Source organism: Drosophila rhopaloa, unplaced genomic scaffold, assembly GCF_018152115.1.
Source record: "Drosophila rhopaloa isolate 14029-0021.01 unplaced genomic scaffold, ASM1815211v1 contig_3, whole genome shotgun sequence".
NCBI lineage: Eukaryota > Metazoa > Arthropoda > Insecta > Diptera > Drosophilidae > Drosophila > Drosophila rhopaloa.
In genome coordinates, this window is record NW_025335123.1 from 3,778,660 (window position 1) to 3,805,420 (window position 26,761).

General features: G+C 42.1%; 2 protein-coding genes across 2 annotated transcripts in view; one reads left to right on the top strand and one right to left on the bottom strand.

The window, feature by feature from the left end:
* LOC108046108 overlaps nucleotides 1-26,761 on the top strand; it is a 96,352-nt gene that overhangs the window by 45,067 nt on the left and 24,524 nt on the right. Inside the window, 1 exon segment of the mRNA XM_044461403.1 lies at nucleotides 14,637-14,683. The gene's annotated coding sequence lies outside the window, so the exon portion shown is untranslated.
* LOC108045168 lies at nucleotides 7,764-8,826 on the bottom strand. The gene has a single exon (XM_017124393.2). The coding sequence runs from the start codon at nucleotides 8,706-8,708 to the stop codon at nucleotides 7,842-7,844; it is 867 nt and encodes a 288-aa protein (XP_016979882.2). The 5' UTR covers nucleotides 8,709-8,826; the 3' UTR covers nucleotides 7,764-7,841.

The following is a 26,761-nucleotide window of genomic DNA, read 5'->3' on the forward strand; positions in this document are numbered from 1 at the left end:
AGGGCCATTAAGCTATTTTCCTTAGCTAATCTGCTTTAAAAACAAATACACCAACAATAACCATTGTTTTAAGATCTCACTTTAATTTTATCCTATTTCTTGTACTTGCCAACTGACTGCATCTAAAACGCATATTAATTAACACATATTCCTTTAATATTGTGACTGCTTTCATTGAATTGACTGTTCGAACAAAATGCATCTTCGTAATTGCGCAAAAACATTTTCAAATTTTCCTCTTTCATTTGTCATTAGCCAATTAGTTGGGCATTCATTACATTCGAACAATATATGGAATACACTTTGTACATTTGAGTATTAAAAACATTTTAATTTCCTTTTATAAGTAAATTAGTCATCGTTTTTTAATTAAAATTAAATGTTATTTGATTTTATTTGATATCCTCTAACACTACAATTACGAAATGCATTTCTATGTTATTTTCACAAAGCGAAACAATGTTAACGTTGTAAACTTACTCAATGTGTTTTCAACTGAGAGCCTCAGCTCATTTTAATGAATGTCGATTTGTAATTGATTTTAATGAGTTAACAAGCAGTAGAAATGTGAATATGTATATAATTGTGTATATAATTTGACTATTTAAATTAATTTTCTTTAAAGGTTAAGTTTAATTTTTAATAATTTTGATATTCCCCTTTATAAAATAAAATTTTAATTTTTCTTTTTGTGTATGTAATTTGACTATTTAAAACAATTTTCTTTAATGGTTAATTTATTATGTATTTATCCGGACTTAGTTTATTTCACATTGACTTTTATCTGTTAGCAAACGGCAACGCAGCGTATGATCAATAAAACTACGCAAGCAAGGAAAATAGTTTTTTCAAGAAACACAAAAAACTTGGGGGCTAAACTTATGTCATTGATTATCTACTTTACAGTTATTAAAATCATGTAACAAAAGACAACGCTGCGTATGAGTAATACAACTAAGGAAGCAAGGAAAACAAGTTAATTCAAGTTTAAAGCATGGACTGCTGATGTACAAAAAACTTGTGGACTTAAACCTTTTCTTTAACCGCATTTTCGCGATAAATGACTTGCATCACCTATCTTTTACTTCTCTGCATTCCTTTTTCCACCCAATTTCCCATCGCTTTATGATTTCCTAAAGGTGGTGGCACTTTTCATTTTATTGCCGGTGCCATTTAATGGCTCGTCGTATTAATAATTGTTTATGTGTGTGTCTGCCTTTATCTCTCCGGCTGATGTGGGCGGGAAGGGGGCGTGGCCGCTGGACGGGGGAGGGGATGTCAAATGACCGACCAGCGAGTGCAGTGTAATGAGCATCGAAATCGCCTGGTTAAGCTCTTGTAATTATTTCTCATTCGATATTAATGCGCCCGAAAGCAGGCTGCACTTTTCCGCCCTGCCGCATTTTAGCCGCTTTTTCCCAATTTTTCCCCATTTTCCCACTTTTCCCGCTGCCCTTCACCGATTTTCCCGCTCCGATTCCCCTTTGTTCGGAGCGAGCATTTAATTGAGGTTTATGCGCGCGCTAAGTGCGGCCTTCAAAACTTTTCAAGAGTGGGCAGGCGGGTGGAAAAAAGTCCTGGCAAGTGGAAAGTGGCTTAAAGTAATTTAATTATGACAAATTGGATTAGCAGAGGGGGGATGTTGGGGGAGGGGGGAGCGAGGTCGCAGCGCTTTGTGCTTATTTTTTCAAATTTATTTTTTAATGCATGCATTCGAGCGCCGGCTTATGTGTGTGTGACCTTTATCCGGTGTAGCTTACACAACGTGCTTTTGTCTGTGTGTGTGTGTGTGTGTGTGCATCTATGCAGCTGACATTAAAAACAATTTTAATGCATTTTAATAGCCGCTCGCACGAAAAGTGGAAACTGCAATGGCCCGACCTCAGCATCGGCGCCATCGTCAGTTGTTGTCTCTTAATTTATGGCATTTTAAATGCAATTTACTGCCTCTGCAGGCAGTACTCGGTACTCGGTACTCGGTACTCAGTACTCAGTACTCACAACTCGAGTGCTCAAGGCTGGCTCTGAGTTCCGAAAGTGCGGTGTGGTGTTTCATGCCGGAATCCCAGCAACTATTATGGACTTCCCGCCACACCAAACTTCAGCAATCGGAGCCCAAACAGTTGTACTGCTCTCGGCAGGACCAGTCAAAGTCAAAGTCAAAGCCCCAGTCTGTAGTCCCCGATCCCAACTAAGACATATACCCAGTCCCACTCCCTTGGCAAATCCCAAACATGTATATTATATCTTGGCCCTTTGTTTGTTTGCCCTGCCACTCAAACTACCGGGCACTCGGCACTCGGCACTCAGCACCCAGTTGCCAGTTTGTTTGTCCGCACCTCCGCTTTTGGGCTCCGGATCCGGGTCTGGCTTACTTTAATTGTTAATTTTGGCCTATGGCTTCTTCATTTTCGTCGCCCGTCTTGACCACAAATCATATTTTGCCCCAGGGGAGCGGCTCCGGCAACTGGGGAGGACTCACTTAAGGTGTCTTCCCTGTCGACGCAGTCGTTTTGCGGCCTGTTCAGCAAACGCAGTGGGAGGATGGGGATGGGTAAATGTAATCAAAACCAAATTGCTGAAATTATTATTTAATTAATATGGGGCCAGCTGTGATTTGCCTTCCAATGATGGACTGCGGCGCCATATGGTCGGGCGGGCAGGAGATTAAAGCATTATGCCGCATTGGCATGCCCACGTACACAGTTTCGAGCATTAATTGCATAGCATTTGAATGGAATGTTCGCATCTCCATGCTGGACCCTGTTTTGCAAGGGCCGAGTGCTTAGTTAAATATATTCCATTGAGCTCCATTGTTTTGCGATGGAGACATTCGGTGGGGACTTGACAGGCCAGATGAAATGTATTGTTCGGCTAAGATCTTGGCTTAAAGTTAAATTTGTTCTCGGATTGATAACTGGTTGTTAAGCAAGTTTTTTACCTTTCGCTGGGGATGTACTTTAAAAATAAAACTATCTCGTTTAATATTCTATAAAAAAACCTGTTGTTACTATGTGGATTCGAAATGCCAAATATCGCTTTTAACTTCAAAATATTGATATAATCGGTTTAATTTAGAGACATTGCAACATATTTATGGGTTGATTTTCCACAAATTGTTTTTTCAAAATGGATATTGATCTTATGCCTTAAAAATCAACTGCGGCCTTTACTTACTTTTCGCTTGACATTATTTGTTTAGAATATCGCAGGATTTCATTCAGGGTCGGCTCAGGTATGTCAGCCGTTCTTAAAGGGGCGTGGACGTGGGCGGAAGTGGAAAGGGAATGAGTGCCCCGAGGCGAGGGCCGTCAACTCGGCAATAACTCAATGACTAAATCAATTGACGCTCTCGACCACTCTGGCAGGCCGTCGAGAGTGCAGCTTATACACCGTCATGGCCAACACAACCACACCCCACCGCCCCCGAAAAGTTTCTTTGGCCAGCTGGCGTTGTTCTTGCCAATCCTTGAGTACTGCAGCATCCCCTGCCACGCCCCCGCTGCCACGCCGCCCCTTTCATCCCTTGTGCCACTCGACAGCTTCAAAACAAAAAGTCAAATTGAATTACTTTTGCAACATGGCAGCGACGTCGAGGCAGCCACTCATTGTTGTTCGGAACCAGTTGTTGTTGCTGCTGCCATTATCCTTGTAGTGTTTCCGTACAACAGTGGCAACAGCACCTGGCCAGCGGCATGGGGAATTCACTGGGGCCGCCGGAGGAGCAGAAGTTTCCAACCTGCCAGCCTCCGTTCAGCCACCACCGACCACCTCCCCCTCGCATTCGCCAGTCCATCCAAGTGAAAAGCTATTGAAAGAAGAGTCCTTGGAAGGAGGCGGGTGGGTACTCCTCCTCGAGGACGGCGGATTGGCCAGCACTTGGCCAGCTATCTCCAGGAGGCTGCCAGGCTGCACTGCATCCGAACATCAATGTCCCCACACCGTCAAAAAAACCCACTCCAATTGCCACTTGACACTTAATACTTGCGAATGTTAAACTCGATGGAATTCTCTATCTGCTTATACTGTTAGCCCTTAATATTGTTAAAAGCATTGGGCATGGCATAAAAAACTAGTACAAGTTGAAATCAATTTTAATACCAAAACACAGCGCCATAATATTGAAGTTTTCAAGTCTGGTTTTAAATTCTAATCATTAATGTATTACAATAAACCTATGAATTCAATACATGGCTACATTCATGCTGCCTAAATTAAACCTGAAACTTATTTTACATCAAATAGAAATGATAGAATGTCAAATATAAATTTTTACAATTACATCTTAGACATATTAACTTGTCATTTGAAACATATTAAAATGACATTTTGAACATGTTAAACATAACAAGACAACATTTTAAGCAAAGAAAACGATTTCAAGCTACTTATATCAAATATATATTTACATAAGTAAATCAAGACACATTTGGACATTTTAAATTGACATTTCAATTGAAATTTCTGTTTTTTTTTTTTAGGTCCTAGCCAAGAATCAAGTCAAAAGTCATTCAATATTAATCTTTACAACCTATCAAAATTCTTTGAATGGACATAAATCAAATTCATTGCTTTTTGACACTAAGCTGAATACAAAATAAATTTTAAATATAAATTAAATAAGGTGTATAACAAACGAATTATTAATTTATTAATAAATTCAAATTATTTTCCTGTGTAGGTGATGAAGAAGCAAATTGTGTATGCCTTGTAAGCAGAAGTGTGCGAACTTCCGAGATGCAACGGAATATGTGGGTGGTGGGTGGTGCTAAGGTGAGCCGGAAGGAGGGGGTGGCAGGCGGTTGGTCGAAAAGTTACTAAGATGGGCGGAACGGGACGGGGCGTGGCAGGGCAAGACTTTTAAACGCCGTCGCACAATGGCAGCGAACGACGGCAAACATTTCGCTGCATAAGTTGCCGAGTAGCTGCCCCCCAGCCCCTCCCTCAGCTTTTCCCACCACCCATTCACTATATACATTCCTCTGTCGCGCCTCCAACTTTTGCCATCGTCCAGGCTTTGTCTGCCCCCGTACAATGCAAGTTAATTCAGCACCAACTCGGGCAACAGCTGCTCCCTCCACCACGCCCCCTTCCGCCCACGCCGCCCCCTTTTGTGGCAGTGCCGTCAACAACTTGTTGGCGTTGTTTCCTGTCAATCAGCACCACGACCCACAGACCCCACCAACACCCCCACCACCATTCAGCCTGCATTGTTTGTGGGAAGAACAGAGTGAAAAAAAAGCAAAAAAAAAACATAATCTAAATTTTGTAATTGTCGCAGGAAGGACCTCGTTGCCTCGGGCTGCGAATGACAAAGGACGGGATGGATGAATTCAGTTGGATTTGTTGTTCCATTCATTCCGCTCATCTCTGACTTTGGCTTTCCTTTCGTCTTTGTAGTCCCCTTCTCTTGGCCATTTCTCACAACATGTCCTGTCGTCTTTTCCCGTCTAATACAATATCTTCCACTCAATTTGATGCTGTCCATCCAATCCAGTTTTGCCCCCGCTTGATCCACTTACTCCTGACCTACCGCCAGATTCTTTCTAGTAGCTCTCTATCGGATTTGAACTCCTTCTGTCCATTACTTCTTTTCCAATATTCACCTTAATCATTTCATGTTCTCTTTTGTTCAAGAGCATTGTAGTTTTTTTTTTGAATGGGTGTCACAGCAATGGTTATTTCTATCGCAGTCAGTTGAGACTTAAATCAAGATGTTAAAGTCCTTACTGCTCGGCCAATTACAGCAGAGTCCTTTAAAAATATCATTCATCTTTGAATTATTTGGCTTATGTGGAAATAGTCACTTTAGAAATTGTGTAGATCAATAAAGTAATGTTGAATTTATGTAGGAAGTTTCTTATTTTGAAATTTATATCTTTCCTTATGAATATTCTTTATTATAACATAAAATAACCTTATTCATTTTATAAAATTCTATGGTATTCGGGATTTTCTTAGAATTCATATCAAGATTCTTTTTTTGACTGCAGTGTCGAAAGTATCCTGTAATGCATAATTTAGTGGACGTAAATTAAGAATAGACTTATACTGACTTTACTGACCTGTTTGCCTGCTTCGTTTGCTTAGAGGCCTTGTGATAGAACCAAATTAAAAAGACGTTGATCTATATTATTCCCCTTAACCAATTAAAGTGAAGATCCGATAAGACAGGAACCTCTGTTCGATCGAATGAACGAAACTGTTCTTCGTTTTTCGAGCCATTTCGGAGAGCAAACTGAATGGCTGAGAGTGGGATTGGGACTGGGATTGGGAAATTGGGTCAGGGCATGGACCAGGCGGCAACTGGGTCAGCGAAATAAATAATGAATATCGTTGCCAACGGCAGGGCAAACAGAACAGCGGCAACAACTCAACTTGAATTGCAACACGCGCGCTAAGCGGCTGCATTAAAAGGCCACTCAAACACACGGCCAGGCGCCAAAAAAGGGGTGGTAAATATGAAAACAATGCATAAGGGCTGGGCAACCAGACCCATGCACTCCGCCCACCGCCCACCGCCTCACTTTCTCCCCCACTTTTCTTTTTCCGTAGGCTCACAAAATCGAAATGGTGAATAAAAAACTAGAGAACATTTTGTTGTTGGCAGGCAAAAGCTGGCAACAAATGATGAAATGCTAGAAAGCATGAAACTGCAACAGAGTGCGGGTTGCAAAATGGGGTTTCGTGTAAGTGGTGGGGGGGGTGGGGGATGGTTTGTGTAGGGGGGTTCGACTGAGAAGGACTCCTGAAGTGGGCGCTTGATTACACTGAAATGCACTCAAAAGTGGCGAACGATGCGATGCCGCCAGCGAATGCAATCGAATGGCCAACAACAGCTACACACATACACCTCCCCCCTCCCCCCATCTTGAATGTGCCACGGCCCCACACACATACACACACATACACACACACACACACATACAGGCTGCGCCAAAAAGTTCCACAAATTACATTTAAGTGACGCAAAAGTTAAGTGAAACTCATTGCGAAAATCGCGGATAGATGCAATGTGGCATGACTGAATGTGGAGCGGGGCATCCAAGTGGGGGTGGTGGTGGGCCATGGGAGGTGGATAGTGGGTGGTGGGTGGAGGGTGGTCGAAGGGTTAGCGGCGAAACACGACTAAGTGCTATGGCTTGCTGAAAGTAGGCACTTGAACTATTTTTGTGTTCTCGCCCACTTACATACGCGTCGGGTGTTGTTTATGGCTTTGGGATGCCTCTGAAGGCCCAGACTGCGGACTTATAAAAGGGATAAGAGGACGAAACAGATACATATGAGAGCCTAGGCCACAGATAGCAGAAACAAATGATCAACGAGCCGATACAAGGATAACCGCTTGCCAAGAAAAAACTATTGCAAGAGTTCAAGCGATTGTGTTGTGTGTCGGGAACCCGGAAAAGGTTTCCCAGAAGTGATCGAAATATTAATAAAGGGATAATCATTTAATTAATAAAGATCTAATAAAGATTCGTGGCCTCCTTTTGCAAGCAATAATCCCTGATAGACACTCTTAAAGTACTTGTGTAGCGGGATTGCTACCTATTACTATGTAAAATTTACTGTATTCCTTCGTTGTTGTTGTTGTAGAGCTTGCTCTCGCTGGGCTCTCTATCTCTCTTTTGCTCTCATCGCTCTCATTTATCAGAGAATTGGGGGTTGGAGCGAGTTGTGAGCGGAGAGCGAGATCAGTTGATAGCCAGCAGTGATTGTGGCCAGGACTTAAAACTAAATAAAAGCTATAAACAATTAAATTATATATTCCACGGTTTTAAATTATATTTTTGGGGATATTTATATCATACCCCTACACTGGTAATTTAACTGGACTTTACTTAAACTTTTGAGAAAGATCTGAGACTAGATTTGGCGAGGCCTCGAGCTTTGTCCTTCGACTTCCGATGGGTGGCGATCTTCCTGCCCTCCGAGGGGGGCTCGTCTTCGGCTCCGGCCGACGCCCGGACCGGTGGCTCCCAGATCACCCTGGCCGGATAGACGATCACCCGGTGCTGGGCGCCGTGTAGGATCACCTCGAAGTGATGGTACCTGGCCAGCACCACGTGCGGCTGCTTCGCCTCGAGGAACTCCTGGACGGGAGTTAGCGGAACAGCCTGGCAGTTGATGTAGACGACGGTGAGGTCCAGATGCAGGGCCGCCTCGTAAACGGTGGCCATCTTCTTGCCCCAGACGGCGGCACTCACGAACGGCACCCGCTCGTTGGCCAGGAGGCGGGGCAGCTCGGAGGCGTGGCGGAAGGTGTGCAGCGTGACCACCGAACTGGGCCGTGATCCGCCAAAGAAACTCTGATCGAATTCGCACACGATCACCGGCGAGCCGACGGACATCTTGAACTGAAAGCGGATGTCGTCCGGCGTCAGCATGCTGACCACTTCCGCATGGAGGCAGTCCACCATCTCGACGGCCCTCCGGTAGTGGGCGTGGCTGGCCGCCTGGCGGTGCATCAGCTCCATGGAGGAGCGCACCCGTTCGCAGAAGGCGTTGCGCATCGTCTCGTGCACGAAGACACTGGCCACCAGTCCGGGGGCAAAGGGTTGCTGCAGGGAGCGCAGGAGGGGCTGCATCGCCGTGTCCACGTCGGCGTTCTGGCAGATGACCAGCAGGGTCGGATCCTGCCAGGACATGTCGCTGCCATCGCCGGGAAAGTCCGGCTGCAACCAGGTGTACGGAGTGCGTTTGGGCATCGTGAGGGGTCCTCGGCGACAGCTAAATACGGGTATCACTAAATGGGAACTACAACCAAAACGAAATTACTTTGAGATTTGGAGAGAGTTTTTGTTTCTATCAGCCGGAAATTTGACTTGTTTTGCTTGTGCTGAGCGTATTAAGTCATCGGGACCTGAGGCGCCTCCTTAATTTGCCTGTACAATCACACAGGTGACAAATTGTCGGTAAACATTCTAAAAATACATGACACTGGATGGCTTATAAAATCACGCAATTTTCTCTGTTTATTTAACCACTTGCTAATAACAATGTTTTTATAAGCAATGTATTTTTGGAAATTAATTAAATGACTTAGTAAAACTATTCATTTACTTTACAAGGTTTATTAGTAATCAACAACTAACATGGAATAGAAAATGTAAAGTTTTAAAAACGACTTGATAAAGTTAAAATAATGTTTTGGGTAAATAATAAACAAAAATTTGAATTACCATTCGAGGCGAGAGTCATTTAGTAATTGTAGGAAAATATGACGAAAATTTATAGCATAGACTTGATTGTTATATTAGGAAACATGTATTTTATATTTTTCTTAAAATATTTTTTAATGGTATAATAAGGTAATTAAAGATAGTATTGGAACGGCTTAACCATATTTCATATCATTTACCCAAACCTCTTTATTTTATGTTAAAGATGACTCAAATGCGAAAACCTGAGATACATTAAATGAATATCTATAGGTATAGAAGTTTTTAGTATATTAAATACCACTGATGTCCTGGCTTTAATGTCCCATTGATAACTCAATCTTCCTGTTCGAGAAAATTCAGTCAACCGCACGGATTCCAACATGTATATCTTTCTCGGTACTCTGCACTCTGCTGCTTGCTTGAATATTAGTTTCCCGGCGAGGAAATGAACGTTGACTGCTGTCCTGTTCCATCCATTGCCGGGATCTATCCATCACTGCCACTTGGCGACGGAGACGGCGAGACGAGGACGTCTTCTCTGGTTTTGCCTGGATTCACTTGTGTTCTAGCCTCATTTGCCACATGGTTTCCCCTCCTTCGAGAGTGGTTTACCCATTTCCCAGTGGGTTATTGCAGCTCGAGTGCCCCGCTCGCTCTTTCCGCCAGCAACACGTGGCTTTCCTGCACTAATGATGCATTCTCACTTGCAACATTGCAACACTGCAACTGCAGCAGCAACATCCACACAAGCCGCAACAACGGCAGACTCTCGTGTGTTATCCTGCGCCCCAGTTTGCTCGAGTAAAATGCAATCTCCCAGCTCTTAGCTCTTGGCTCTTGGCTCTTAGCTCCCAACTCCCAGAATTCAGCACTCGTGGAGCAGCCAACCCACCAAGCCATCCAGGCATTCAACCATATCCCAGATACCTCATACCATATGCATCTGGTTGCCTTTCCCCTCTCACACCAAAATGTTGTCTCTTTGCGACAAAATCCAGAACTGTTTCCCAAATGTCCTTAATTGTAGATGCATTTTTCATTTTGTGACTTTTTAAGCAGCGTTGAATTCTTCATATTAGTTTCATTGACATAGTTTTTAAAAAATAAGTTATTGGCAGTTTGGTCTACCTGATAAAAGAAAGTTATCCCTGTTATATTTTTTAATAGAGTAAAGAATAAAAAAAAATTAAAATACGGGTTGTGACTTAATGGCCGTGATTACGAAATACGTTTTTAACTGCATTCTTTGAAACACCTTTATTGGTAATTTGAAAACACTTCTCTACGCACCTTAATTTTGTCGCAATTTAAGTGAACTATTATTGCTCTGCTGACAGAAACTGAAGCTCGTCTTGCAATTTCGGGCTTATTAAATCCGTTTCGGATGCTTGGTGTTCAGCTAAAGGGGTCTTCCAATATGAATAGCCCATTATCTGTCTTATAATTTTATTCCCATCCTTTTTGCTACACCTTCCATTGAGCGCAATGTTGTTGTGCAAGACGCTCGATAAACACGTTGCGCAGGGAAATCGTTGCATAAATTAAGGCTTTATATCCTGACCTCATCGAAGCCTGTGCCAACGGCGATATCGGTCCACTACAAAGTGCAAAAAGTAGGCGAATAAGAGCACCGCCCACTCCGCGATTACTCGACCCTGTCCGCAGATTGCAATTTTAAGCTCACACCAAAAAGTTAACTGCTCTAAAGAAGAAAAAAAATCGAATCTGGATCCAAATCGAGAATCGAGAAACGTGCAATTTTTCAACTCCGACAAATGAATATTAAAGGCCACAAAAGTGGGAGGAAGCCAGTGGTCAGTGCCAAGTGAAAAGTGCAAAGATTTACGAGCTCCCAGGCAGTTCTCCTTTCTTTTCCACCAAAGCCAGACAACCTTGGCAAATTGACTTTTGCCTTTGGCCTGGATTTTACTGCGTAAATTTCCAACAAAGAAAAAATGCCCATTCTCACTGAATTAAGGATAACATGTATAGAAAATTGAAAAGTATGTCCAGCATCGAAAAAAAAAAGAAACTTGAAGTACCCTGGTCATATGCTTATGCAATTTGTACTAACTTTAAATATTAAATAGACTTGTGCAAGTTTTAATCAATTGGTGTTGCAAATCAAGAATAAATATATAATTTCTAGGGTCGAAGTTTTACTCTTCACAGCGTCGTCAAATTCTAAAAGGATTAATAGTGTTTCCCTCATCATTTTCCTTTTCTTTATCCCAAAATAAAGAAATAGAATAAAAGCTATTTATTGGGATGGCAATCAAATATCTGTTTTAAATTGAAACACAAATTTGATAATCTGCTCTCCATTTTAATTTGTGAAGTTGATGACCATTAAAAGACGGCTTATTGTTTTCGAAGTTTCTATTTTCATTGTTGTTACCGATTTCGAATACCTCTGCTCTAAGCAAAGTGGGCTCTTTCCTGAAACTTAAGCTCGGTAAAATCAAAGACTAGGTGGGTTCATTTTTTAAGCCCACCAGGTGGCAGGACCAAATCAATAACCAATACAACACACTGCTGGCAAGGCCAAGTTGCCTCATCCGTTGCCCTGCGAACAGTTGCCAAGCTCGAAGTGGACTGGTGCAAGGGGATTCCAATAAATTAACAACCTTCTGGCCACACAAAAAAAAAAAAGAAAAAGCCAGTAAATGTGAGCAGAATTGAGTCCTGCTGAAAAGCAAAGCCGAAAAGCAAACCAAACTGAATTAAAATTTGTACCAGAGCTGGATGTTATCATGGAAATGCCGGCACGAGCAGACCAAAAAGATGGGAACATAAAAAATGAAATACAAGATGACACAAAAAATTTATCAAATACCTGCTTCCGGCGAAATGGCGATGACAACAAGCCAGGCAGTAGCCAAAAATGTGTGTGTGTGTGTGTGGGAGAAAGGAGGGGAGGGGAGTCGAGTGTCGCAGCCAATTTGCAGAACAGCAGCAGCCGCCAGGCAAAAAAGGACACGGAACGAGATGACAAGGAAGGGCCAAGCAAATTGTTTATTGTTTCATAATTGAAGCCAAGAGAAGCCAAGACCCCACCTAAAACGCCCTCCTGTCCGCGCGTAACTATCCACTTTCCCACCTATATTTTCCTCTCACCCACTCACTCTTTTCCTGCCAACCAACGAGGGAAAGAAGCCGGGAAAGCGTTGCATAGAAGGTGTCCGATTTCCCAACTAACCAGCTTTTCCATCAACACTTCTTAGCCCATAATATAACTTGAGTGTCTGGCTTTTACAATTACTACTCTGACTGAAAAATCCATATTTATCACTCCTGTTTTGAAAACTGATCTGTCCCACGTTTACCTTTGAGTTATAAGCTTTCATCTAAAAATGCACCTTGTCGCAATGGCAATTTAAAATTCATTTTTATACCCTTGCAGAGGGTATTATAATTTTGGTCAGAAGTTTGTAACGCAGTGAAGGAGACGTTTCCGACCCTATAAAGTATATATATTCTTGATCAGGATCAATAGGGGAGTCGATATAGCCATGTCCGTCTGTCCGTCTGTCTGTCTGTTTCAATACCGTTTGCGAGCTCAGTTTAAAAGCTAGCGATCTGAAACTTTCACAGTCGTCCTTAAACAAGTGTACGCAGATCAAGTTTGAAAACCGCCCCGATCGGATGTCTATATCCTATAGCTCCCATAGGAACAATCGGATATAACTTGCAAGAATGGAAGATATTTCGCGCAGTGTAAAAGCTATTGACATAAATCTTTCCAAATCTTATTTTTTTATGCGTACCTTGATCAGAGTAAAAGCGCGTGACGATCGGACGTCTATATCCTATAGCTCCCATAGGAACAAAAGGGTAAAATCGGTTAAAATTTAATGATTTTTAGGATATTTCACGCAGTATACAAGCTATTGACATGAATCTTTCCAAATCCTATTTTTTTATGCATACATTGATCAAGGTGAAAGCGCGTGCCGATCGGACGTCTATTTCTTATAGCATCCCATAGGAACAATAGGGTGAAATCGGTCAAAATTTGATGATTATCAGAATATTTTGCGCGTGTAAGCTACTAACATAAAATTTTTCAATTCTTATTTATTTACGCATATCTTGATTAGGGAAAAAGGCCCCCCCCCCGAAAAATATGACATTTTTGCAGTATAAAAGCAATTGACTTGCAACGATGCAAATCTAGTTTACTTATGTATACCTTATTCCTTTCGTTACTTTTTCACTTTTAGCAATTTGGCAAAGTCTGCAAGGGAATTAAAACTTCGGCTTGCCGAAGTTAGCTTCCGTCCTCGTTGAGCAATGAATTTATTAATATTCCATTCCAACCTTAAGAAAAACTTTATTATTGTGATTACTTTATATACTAGATGACTTGCTCGTCGTAGATCAAAATAATAATGCTATTAAGATCACTTTTTATTTGTTTTTAAACGTAGTAAAGAGACATATTACTTAACTTTGTTTTTCATTACAAGTACCTTAAAAAGCTGGTTGGCGCAGGTGAGATTTTGCCCATATCTTCTCACTTTGTTAATTGCCTTAACGGATAAATGCGAAACAAAAGCATTTTTTCAGAACCATTTAAAATGATTTCGGGTAACACCGCGTCTCAGCTGGCTCACCGTTCGTTCCTTGCAACAGATCCTGGCTGCCCATCAATTCCTGTCTAAGCAGCTGCTCAAATCCTGAATTCGGGACGAGAAAAAAAAACTTCATTAAACAATGCTCAACAATAACATTCATTCTCATTCACACACACACACACACGCACACAAAGGGCCGCAGATTTATAAGCATTTTACACCTGTGGCGCCTTTTTAGGCCTTCAAACCTGTAACCTTCAACCTCTGGTCTCCACCCCCCACCCCCACATGCATCAAATGGTTGAATGAAACTGCTGAGCTGGCAGACTCCCAACCCAAGTTGGCATGTGTGTGCGTGCAAACAAGCTGAAAATTCATTAAACTGAAGCAATAAATTCTTTTAATTGTTTTCTTTGCCACCACCTACCCCACGCAAAGCACTCCATTTCATTAATTCATTCCAAGTATTTTTTTCCTTACTTATTTTTGTTCATTTTCCTTAACAACATTTCCATTTGGCACAGGCAAACATTGTTTGCCCATCTCATTTCTCCACTTTCCTCTTTGCTGGCTGGGCAACATTTTAATGTTTTACGTGATATGTTTGGCATGTCTTTGACGTGGTGGCAACAGTCTCCACCTGACTCCCCCGAACTGTCATTAATTCTTTTCAATTTACCCAGAAAAGATAAGGGGCGCCTTGGGGCAACCTGAGGAATCTGGAGTTGCCTCATTAGCAGGTACAGTCTCTGCCCGAAAACTTTGACAGTTGCATCATTAATACTTTCGGGGGTGGTTTCGTGGGGGGTGTAGAGTGTAGAGTGTAATGAACTGGCAGCCTTGTCAAGAACTGAACTAATGGATTTCTTCTCCTCTCCGCTTCTTTCGTTTACAGGTGTCTCCGGCATCGACTTGTTTCATGTTGTAACTCGAGGACTTTCGGTAAGTTTGCCCATCGCACAAATGCATACGCAAGGATAAACAACAAATGACAACAACGATAACCAAAACCGAACGAAATAAAATGACTGGGAGGAAAGGTTTTCGATTCTATGATCTGAAAAGTATTTGACTTTTTTTTTTTTTATTTGAATTGTTACATTTCCCGACTCTCCAATTTTCGAGCCGCACAAACTTCGGCCAGAGGAAGGAACAACAGCGGAAGGATAACGCCGAGATTGTCCTGCAACTGCAACTGCAAGTTTCGATTTAGTTTTGAGGTCAGATGGCCAGCGAGGATGGAGGGGAGGGAGAGGGGGGTTAGACCCAAGGACTAAGGTTGTAGTTCGACCTGAGCCACACAAATCTGTTTTTCCCCCCTCTTCTGCAGAAGATAAGCGGACAATGTTTCAGATAAAGCGAACAAAACTTGTGCAGCTCCCTCTGAAGGGGAATTAAAGCTCGCATTCTAGAAGTCAGGTGGGAACTTAAGTCCACTCGAAATAAAGAACAACGAGGGTTTGAAATGGAAACGAAACGCGGCACACGTTTTTTTGTTGTCTAATGGGGGGATCAGAGAACTTTAAATGCAATTTAAAAGTTGAGCTGGGAATATAGATGAATTTGAAGGAAGTTCGACCCCGCTTAGCCGAAGAAAGTATCCCTCAGTTTTGAATATAGTTAAATTTAAAGGAATCTGTTAAAGGGAACTGTGGATTTTTACAATTCGACACCGCACCTAAGTTAACCGGAGAATGTGAAGTAACCAAAACTAGTTGGGTATAAATTACAATTTCTAAGGATACATTTTTACAGTTAAAGCTTTTCCTATCGTCTTTAAATCTTCATTTGCTGTTTGATCAGAAATTATCACACTTTATTCGGGAAAACAAGTACGAAACCCCAACTCATGAATGTCTTGCCCTTGAAGACCGGCTTGTTAGGACTTAATTATCTCATTTACATTACGTTACGCAGCACCTTAATTTGAACCCGTATTTCCTTGACCTTTCATCGGCTCGACATCTTCCTGTCAGAGGCACAAGGAGCAGACAAATTAAAGTGCATGCAGTGTCGTGTCACAGGTGCAATGGAATTAGCCAGAATGCCTTAATCAGTTGCCAAGGTCCGCATACAAGGCTTGACAGTCATCTGAGCCCCAACCACCCAACTCTCTTTATCCGAGAGTCCCGAACAGTGAACACATGTTGGTCGTCTTATGTTGCTGCAAAAAAGCAGAGCACCTGCAGTCGAGCACCACCTGGACAGGACTGGACTGGACTGGACTGGGCTTAAGTCCATGCCAATATATTAAACTTATTGTGCCCGTTTGACCTCCAGCCACCGCCCCTGGGGAGTGGCCCATGCCATTGCCCAGTGGCCGTGCTGCACTTCCGGCTCTCGTCCTTGCGGCAACGTCTGACATTGCGCAAAGCCAGGGGAGTGCAGACCTCGTCCTCGTCCTCGTCCTCGTCCGCCTCCTTCGCTCCAGTGGACTTCTGGGCCAGGCACATCCTCCATCCTCCATCCCCTATCCCCCTTGCTGCATCCCCTGACCCTTCCACCACGACTCCATCTCCGGCTTCGTCCTGGTCGCTGCTCATTTCAGGAAATGCATTTCGTCAGCGTTAAATGAAAACGAAATTGCCAATTTCAATGAGGAAAAGGAGAGCGGGGATTGCCGGATCCCGGAGGGAGTTGATGGCGGGAAAGGGTGCGAAAGGGTGCAAAAGGGAGCACCACGTGCACATCCATCTGCGAAGTTCAGGCTCAATCAGTCTTTCACTGTTCTCTGATTTTTTGCCAAGACTCACGCCGACTAATGTGATTTGCACCAATGCGAAACTAAGACTGCGACACTGTCGAAGAAAGGAGAAAACTGCGCTATAAAAAATTGGGGAGAAGATAACGAGATGGGATTGAGAGATAGACAGCGTGAAAAACTATGGATGAAAAGAGAGCAGAAATCGATGGGTTGAGGATAAACGTACTCGTGACCCATTTCCATTACTAAATCCTTACAAATCACTCCCAATGAATTTTCCCGCACTCTATGAAAAAGGAACTTTAAAGAAAACAAACCTTAAATCAAAATTGAAATGTAAACACAATGTTATTTAAAAACTATAAAAAAAGTATGAGTATATATAATATCTGAACACTTAAATGTAGAATGTAAATCTCAGGAAATTCCAAGCTCCCTTAAAATTTTATTTTCTACCACCCAAAAAACTAACGATGCCATTAAGTGGATATTAAATGGAAACTATCAAAACTTTAAGGAAAACTTAAGAACCACACATTTGTCCTTCCAATTCGAAAAGAACCCTTAAAAATAATTAGGGGCGTGGCGGATTGGGGGAGGGCAATGCAGTGGAAAGTAAACTGCAGGGAAACCTTAGACCAGTTATGAGAGGAACTGCGTCAATCAACTCGAGCTCAAGCGAATGAAAGCCAAACAAAAAAAGAGCCGTTTGCTTTTACTTAACCACCCAAGGCGTATGGTTAGTTGCCACACCAGTTCCTCCAACCATTCTGCCATTACGAACCCCATCTCTTTAACGGCCCCTTCTATTTGCAATACAAACAAAAGCGGTGCAGAATTATGTCAATGGCATCGTTGTCATGGCCGCGCCTTACTGTTAGTCCTCCAACCCATCTTTTTTACTTCCACTTTCTGTCCCAACTTCCAATTTTCATCTTTCTTCGGAAGCTACTTTCCCGATGCCGTTGTCGCCGGGAATTGCTATGCCTCCCCAGTCACTCCACCCCTTTTATAACACTAAAAGCCACGTTCCCTTAAAACCCCCTGAGACCCCCTAAAACCCCCACCTTTCCCGCGAAGCGCTGCTCGTTACCTATCAAAACCAAAATTGAATACAAAAATCTCATCAAAAATCGATTAGAGCTGGCTGCGAACACAGAGGGTTGATGGGGAAAAACCTGGAGGGGTGAAGTGGCAGCCAAGTATTTTATGTGGCAACACGCCGCATAGCCAGAATCGTGTTAATAAACGAGCTTCATCGCCGGAATGTGACAATCCAAGCCGCGTAGCCACTTGCACCTGTTCCACGTTGCTTGAAAGCGGCAAGTGGATTGAATAAATAACATTGGCAAATGCAATTTGCGAAATTAAAACCGAAAGTAGTGAAAACTTTTCCCCCACCGCCGCAGCCAACTCCTTTCGACCATTGTCAGTCGCCTTATCAGTGACAGCAATCATTTCTGCGGCTTGGAAAACTTTCTCCTAACGACGCCAAACGATGAAACTGATGATGATGATGATGATGATGATGGCGATGGCGAAGTAGAGGAGGAGTGGGCTTATGGATTGTGGATTCTAGGCTTATTGCGGTCGGTCCTGCAGCCACATCGAATTGGAAAGCAAAGCGTTCACTTGTAAAATTAATAAATATAGTTTCCCATTCGCTTTCTCAACTCAACCGGAGAACTGTTGCTTGTCCCGGGCAACTTTGTTGCGTCTTGGGGCCTAATGAATATGGATGAAAGGGCTCGCAAGTTCCGACAGCATTTAATGACACGATGGGTCTGGGAAACCAATGGGCCTGGAATGAGTCCTAATTGATTTGGGGACATGCGACTTTCCTATGGTCCGTACCCAAGTTTACCTTAACTTTCCTTTACTTTTGTTTAATTTTGCAGCTGTGTTGCCACATTTTGTGGGCTACATCAAGAGTTTTTATGTATAGCTCGAATGTACATTATAGCGTGGCATTGTCCTAAAGACATAAATAAATTTCAAATGACCTCAAATCCCTTTACTTTTTAATTCACTTCATTGAATATGATATCTTGCGCAAATCCGCAAAGCAATCGATTTGTAATTGAATCAATTTATTAAGAACGTGAGCAAATAACAAATACACTTGCCAAAGTAGGGTTTAGGAAAGAATCGGGCTTATGGCCAGTAATTTTTGTTTATATATTCTTGGTTGGAAGATTGCGTGGGTCCATAATTTTGCAAATCTTTTTGTTTAAAGAAAGCAATTTCATAGTCGGCCCACTCAGCAAAATCGTATTTTAATTTTTGTCTGATTATCCGGACTAAAAACCATTTCATTTGTTTAATTGACTTTACTTCCATTCTCAATGTTAAGCTAACAAATAACTTTACTGCCGCAAGGCAATCTGTTAAGGAATAGATACATTTTCATTTATTTAAGGTCATTAAACGATTTTGGTTTTTTCAAACCGATTCTTTTGCGATGAACTTTAGGGGAACAGCTGAATGCAAGACCCCTTTAATAAGTATTAAATTAAATTAATTAATAGCTGCTATCTCGATTGGACTTTTCCATAATAAAACAAGAAAGGAAAGCTAACTTCGGGCGGAGCCGAAGTTGAAATACCCTTGCAGAATATTCTGCAAATTATATTCCCCAAAATTATTCATATGATGCATTCTTAATACTCATAAAAATACCAACTTCCTAACTTTAAAAACACCAAAGTTATGGCATTTTCAATCGTTCAGTTATGTATATGGCAGCTATAGAATATAGTCGGCCGATCCTTATGAAATTTGGTAGGTCGGATTAATTGGCCAAATATAAAACCCATAGAAAATCCCAACTTCCCAACTTTACAAACACCAAAGTTATGGCATTTCCGATCAATCAGTTATATAGCAGCTATAGGATATAGTCGGCCGATCCTTATGAAATTTGGTAGGTCGGATTAATTGGCCAAATATAAAACCCATTGAAAATCCCAACTTCCCAACTTTACAAACACCAAAGTTATGGCATTTCCGATCAATCAGTTATATAGCAGCTATAGGATATAGCCAGCCGATCCTTATGAAATTTGGTATGTCGGATTGATTAACCAAATATAATACGCATAGAGAGTCCCAACTTCCTAACTTAACAAACAGCAGAGTTATGGCATTTCCGATCAATCAGTTATATGGCAGCTATAGGATATAGTCGGCCGATCCTTATGAAATTTAATATGTCGAATTGATTGGGCAAAAATAAAACCCATAGAAAATCCCAACTTCCTAACTTTACAAACACCAAAGTTATGGCATTTCCGATCAATCAGTTATATGGCAGCTATAAGATATAGTCGGCCGATCCTTATGAAATTTGGTAGGTCGGATTGATTGGCCAAATATAAAACCCATAGAAAATTCCAACTTCCTAACTTTACAAACATCAAAGTTATGGCATTTCCGATCAATCAGTTATATAGCAGCTATAGGATATAGTCGGCCGATCCTTATGAAATTTGGTAGGTCGGATTGATTGGCCAAATATAGAACCCACAGAAAGTCCCAACTTCCTAACTTAACAAACAGCAGAGTTATGGCATTTCCGATCAATCAGTTATATGGCAGCTATAGGATATAGTCGGCCGATCCCGGCCGTTCCGACTTATATACTGCGTGCAAAGGAAAGAAGGGTGTGTGCAAAGTTTCAATTCGATATCTTTAAAACTGAGAGACTAGTTCGCGTAGAAACAGACAGACGGACAGACAGACGGACAGACGGACAGACGGACAGACGGACAGACGGACATGGCTATATCAACTCAGGAGGTGATCCTGATCAAGAATATATATACTTTATAGGGTCGGAGATGTCTCCTTCACTGCGTTGCACACTTTTGACCAAAATTATAATACCCTCTGCAAGGGTATAATAAATAGTCATTGCTATCTTGTTTTTTAACACAGCAACACATTTTACATTTTATAGAAATAGACAACTATATGTGATATAGTATAGTATATAGCTGCCATTAGAACCAACGATCACTTTATATGAAAGTCTAAATAGAACCTAGTCAAATAGATAATACCTTTCTCTTACGACTGCAAAGGTACATGCGATTCGAGTGGCCGCAGTTAGCTTCCTTTCCTGTTTATGTTAATAAGCCCCTCCAGTTTCTCTCCCAACAACATCCCCATCGACCGTCAGACCGCACCCCTTGGATTTCTTGAGATTAGATGTCATCTTGGCCAAGTTATTTGCTGCCCTGTCGGGCTGTTCAAACGCTCGACCTCTCCAGCCACAAAAGCGGACATCGCCCTACCTTTAATCCTTTTTCACTTGAACCCCCCAACGATGCTGTATGCTGAATGCAGTGGCCCATCTAGAATTTAGCTATGTACACAAAAGGCGAAAGCAAATTGTGTTTTGTCAGTGACATGGAAATCAACTGAAGCGATGTGCGCGATTTACGGGCCGAGGACATTTTGCAGGGCTAAATCAACAGAGTGGGTTTAGGTGGGTTGGGGATGGTTCTGGGGGTGCTTGCTTCGATAAACTGTTTGGAGCACACACATAGGGACATGTGTTGGCACGCCCACCACCACCACCGCCTATATGGGAGGCACAAGAACAGGAACAGGAACAGAAACAGGAAGAAAAAGAAAATCCCGGAGGAGGGGACAACTCAATTAAGCATGCACAATGCACACGAATTTAAACCGGCTATCTGCCTCGTACAGTGGCCTCTTGGGAAATTTTCAATGCTCGCTGCATTCGCGTAGGTTTATAGAGAGGGACCCAAATAAGTGTACAAAAATTGTGGAAAATATCGCAATGTATACTGCGGCAGACGGGTGGACAAGGGAAATAAAATGGTTTTATATTTGAGTCACATAAATTTCCATTGATTTTCCCCGTTTTCCCGTTCCTGCATTTCGTACGTGTCTTTGGGCGACTCTTTAAATCGTTCGCTCTCTGAAAACGCCAACGGCATCTGAAAAGCACAGTGAAAGGAAGAGAAAGTAGAAGGTATAGACCCGATATTCTATAGTTATAGTTGTGGCTAAATATATAAGATGGCAGCCATATCCTAAGGAAAATATCTAATGCTATCGTTTAAAGTTTAACCCTAAACAACACTGTTTAAATACCTTTCTTCCCCATTTAAACTTAAACTTATACTTTTGAATAATTTTTTTGTCACTGCGATTTTTTTGGGGAACCACTGAAACCCACTGCGGATTCGGGCATCTGAAGATTAGTTAGTCTTTGTATCTATTCACTTTTGCACCCAATTTGCACCCTTCCCTTGGTTAATTGGGGGTGTGGAAACATTTGCCCGACAAATGGCACGGCATTGGAATTGGAAATAAATAAGGGGCCCGACCTTTGACGCCTGTCGCTATCTGAATCCGCCCACCTAATGCTTTCCACCCCGCCGTCCCCCCTCCCCAATCACCGCCTTCCGGGCGACCTTCTGCCCCCTTTTCACCCTCGCCGTCTGCCTGACGGTTCGACCCCCCGTTTGTTTGCTTAATAAATGAATGTGGAAAGTGTTCGGAATATTTGTACAATGTTTTTCTTTTGCTCCCTGCTTCTTCCAATGCTTTTCAATTCTCCTTCAATTCTCCTTCTCAGAGTGCCTCGAATCTTTTATCACAATACCAATTGCGAACTACGCGTGGCATTTTATTTGTCATTTTATTTTTAATATTGATTTATCGGTATTGCGCATTGTGCACTGAGTTAACCACAGTATTTGACCTTACCCGGGGTCTTTTGGCTCCTCCTTCCACTTTGATTCGAAAACATCCTTTAGCAGGCTATCTAACTCCCGGAGATCGTACATTTAATGAAATATATTACTTAATATATATTTTTATTCTATTCTATCATTTTGAATCTTTTTTCTTTGTATACTTCTATAGTTTGAATAAAGAATTTGAAGGCACAGATCTTAAAATGCCTACAATTATAATACATATAAATGAATGAGGATTTCTAGGAGTATACATTATACATATTTAAGATGGCCAGGGTCGCAGCTTTCTTTGCCCTGGAAAACCATTCTTTGTGATACTTTCCACAGATTTGGGGTAAAAACATTAGGATTTAAAAAAAAACCTTTCTTGAGACGACGATGATGTAAAATCGCTTAAAAATAAGTCGAAAAGTCATGATGCCCAACAAATCGTTTATGAAAAAATCTGCGTTGCTTTTTTTCTCAGAATCGCATGCTTCTACTGTCGCTGCCTTGGTAGCTTTATCAATCAATGGAAATCGATTTGTGAGGCTCAATCAGCGTGGGGGCGAAGTCAGCACCCCTCAGGAAAATGGGAAAGTTGTGGGAGGCGGCGAGAGAGGAAGAGAGCGAGAGAAAGCCAAGGAGAGAGGAAGAGAAAGACACTCACTTGGGCTTGCCAGCTCAACCCTCTTAACACTTAAATAGGCAGCCATCTCCTCGTTGTCGTGTCATTGAACTCGTCCTCAGCCCCTCGGGGTGTCTTTGTCAGATAATTTTTGGGGTGGCCATGTCACTTTGTTGTGGGTGGAAGTGGAAATGGAAATGAAAATAATAATGGGGGTGGTGGTGGGCGACGGGTCTAAAAATAAAACTTTTACCCCGCCAGCTTAGCCCGAAACTAATTTGGCAAACGAGCGGCGGGAAAAACAACAACGCCTGGGCAAAACTAAAACTGAAACTAGAACTCAACCTTCAACCCTCCGAGCGGCTGTGACTCATCGATGACGTTGCCCCGAAAGTCCCAGCTCGATTTGGCTCGGTCCGAGTGGCAAGGATAAAGGATAAAGCCAGGGACATACCACTTGACTCTCAGCTTGGGGTCCCCAAAAACATAATTGAGCTCAAACCCCCCAATGCCACACTTCCGTGGTTGTTGCCGGCTTAACGCTAAACGTTTTGTGGTCCACACGGAAAGCGAAACCCCATCCAAAACTGCAACTCCCACCCACTCACACGAAATGAGCGCCAACTGTTGCTAGCATATGCCATACATATGTGAGGTGGTCGTCTGCCACCTTAATGACCATAATCCCAGCTCATAAAGTATGCAATGGGTGGAGAGGGGCAAAACACGGAGAGGGTCTTAAGTTATTAAGCGTATTTAGTGGTAGATTGGAAAATACTTGGCCAGATTGAGACGAGACGAGTTGACTTGACTGCCTGACCCCCCACATTCTAGGGTGGGGAAATGGGGAAAACTGGCGAAGGGCGTCAGACTAATAAAGCTCCCATTGCCCCAGATTCCACACTCACACTCACACCATCACTCTTTCCGTTTATCCCTGCAGTTGGCACTCTTAGCCCAATTCGTCTTCGCCCAACGCCTTCAGCTGCATAAATCTGAGCAATCCCAACTTGTCACTGAATCCCCAGCACTGACCAAAAATTAACACTGAAAAGAAAAAATACGATTAGTTAGCCATTTTTTAATTTTTCAAATAGATGAGCTTTTAAACAAATGTGCTTAATATGTATGTTAACATGAATATTCATAATCTGAGTGATTGGTTCCTCTATATTGGTTAGCTGAATCGATTTAGTGCTAATAATAAACGAAATCTCAATTACAGATGTTTTAAAACTTAATTGAACAACGTACAAATGCAAACTAACCCAAATTTCTGTACCATGTTCTCAAAGTTTCGCTTTCAAACGATTTTAAGTTTATAATCCCAGTGGCAAACGACACAGTTCCACGGCAAAGTGATTCATTCCCTGTCAGACACATTTCTCCGAGTGTGTCAACTCGGGAAACTTGCAAGAACTTTGGCTGCTGCCTCATGCAACGCTCATATATCTTGCCACCGCCTCCGTCAACGTCTTCATTCCAGCTGTACAATAAAAATGCGTATCTCGGGATTGGCTTGCAACTATATGGTACGCGTTCAGCGTGGGAGCTAACAGACTTCTGGGGATATGGAGCGGAGCCATCATTATTGTGCATATACAAAGTTCTGTTCTGGCCCCGTTTGGCCCGCTTCCTTTGCTCCTCGGTGGCGTTGACATTTTGAGTGTCATTTTGTTGGTTTGGCGTGGCTGCCACAGGCACTTGCAACATCCAAACTCGCGCCTCACATCGTCTTGGCCAGCTGCCTCTTATACCCTCTACTCGTGGGGATTAGATGTACGTTATATTTCCTACTGGTACGTGCTCGTACCTTAAGGTCTTTATGATCAGAAGAAAATATAGGAGCGCCTGTGCTGAAATCTCTTTAAATACCAAAGGATTTGGGAACCAGTGTGTTAGTATGTTCCTTAATCCATAAATTCAATAAACACCTACAGCTATTATGTTTTGAGATTATAAACTGAGCCAGGGCAAATTTAGTCAAGGCTATTATTACAAATAAATTTATTATTTGCAAAGTAAGCATGCTATAAAAATAACGACTCGTTAAAAGACATATTGCTCGAACCATTAAAAATTAAATTAAATTATTTATTAAATGGTTTTCATAATTATTGCAAAGACAATATAAACAAAGAGGATAGCCCACCTTAATTTTTACTTTTCTTAAAAACTAAAATTAGCTGGTAAGAAAATTTAAATATATATATATACTGTTTTTGTGATGTTGTAACATACTTGTATTTATCATTTCGTCAGGTTTTTAATTTATTCCAATTTTATAACAGTGATATTCTAAGAACTCTTTGAAGGAAGGTAGCTTTCGATTAAACTCAAAACTGAATGACTGTGCCAAGTTTCTTTATACCGCCAAAGAAAGGCTAGACTAACGAGATATCACCGGGTATCCTAGAGTCTTATAGCCTTCACTGACTTTCTCTGGCTTCCAGAGTTTCTAGAGGTTGAATACGTCCCAAGCTCTGGATCCGAGATTGGGATTGTGCTGGGTTTGCTTTGGTTTCACTGGCGCTGCTTGGCACGCACTTGCTGCCACAGTTTGTGGCAAGCGGAAACACATTACATACTCGGCAGCTTGACTAGAGCAACACAGGGGCAAGAAAAGTTTGGGTGGTAGTGGGTGAAACTGGGCTGGAGGACGCTTGGCGACAACAGCCGGAAACGGAAATAGAATAAAGTGGCTTTCTGGCTGATGAGTCGCCAGCTCTCATGCCACACGCCACATGCCACACTACACCACACTCCCAACCACACTGACGACCCCAACTCGCCTTCTCCTCGCGAACTAGAGCCACTCCGGCGGACCAGCAATTTATTCCAATTGTCGTCGGCGTCGCCAGCATTTCATTAACTCGGACTAGCCGTCCATCGCCGGTTCTGTCAGCACTTTCTCCACTAACTTCGGCCCTCTTCCACCGGGTTAATTGTCCTGGCAACTTGGGTCGGGATCGGGATCAGGAAAGGGAAAGGGAAAGGGAAAGGGGCAAGGGGAAAGAGAAAGGGGAAGCGTGTGCCAGCATTAACGGTCTATCCATCAGCGACATAACGGGAAGCTGCTAATGAAGATGGCTTCTGACGAAAAGAGCTAATGGATAGCTGATTCATCGGGACTGGCATAAAGCCAGTTCCCTTCAGCTGAAAACTTAACAGTGAGTTCTGCGAAATTTGTTATATTCTTGGTAAGCGCAACATTTCTGATTTTCAATTAGAAAATTAAATGCGACTTCTATTTGCATGAAATTGCTGTTGCAAACTTTGATTGGCAATAATAAATAAATTTGATTTTCAAAAAACCAAAATTTAACTGGAACGTTTCTGGGGATAACTTGTTAAAATGTTTAAGCACAGTGTTATTCAGAACTGATTTTACTTAATATACAAAATTAAATTTAGTAAATTTCAGTATTCCAATGGAAATAAAAAGCAAGTCATTGTCAACCGAAAAATTCATCTATGGATACATTTTTATTTGCATATGTGTAGGTTGTAAATAATTTATGCAAAAATTTTTGTCATCACTAGGCTCCATTCGAATGTAGTGAAAAACAATAAGCCAAGCTCTTCTAAGACTCCCAAAATGTTCATTGTTCCCCAGTTCTTTTGTATATTTGATTTTCGCAAAAACAAATGATGTTATACATATATTTGGCGACGTTCTTGAACAGAGTGACACCGAATCCCGTTCGAAGCACAGTTGAAATTCGCCGACAAAACTAACGCTTTAATAAAGTTTATCCGGCTAATAAAGCATTCTCAAGGCTCCCATTAAGCGTCACCCGCTCGATCCCTTTGTGTCCCAATTGTCTGGCAACCAACGTTAATTCGAAACGTTTTATAGCCCCCGAAAAACAACCAGAAATGTTTTCCGAAACTAAAACTGAAACAACACAGTTCGGACAAGGGGGCTGAAAATGGGTGGAAAGTTGCCACAAATTGCAATGGGGCCATGAAAA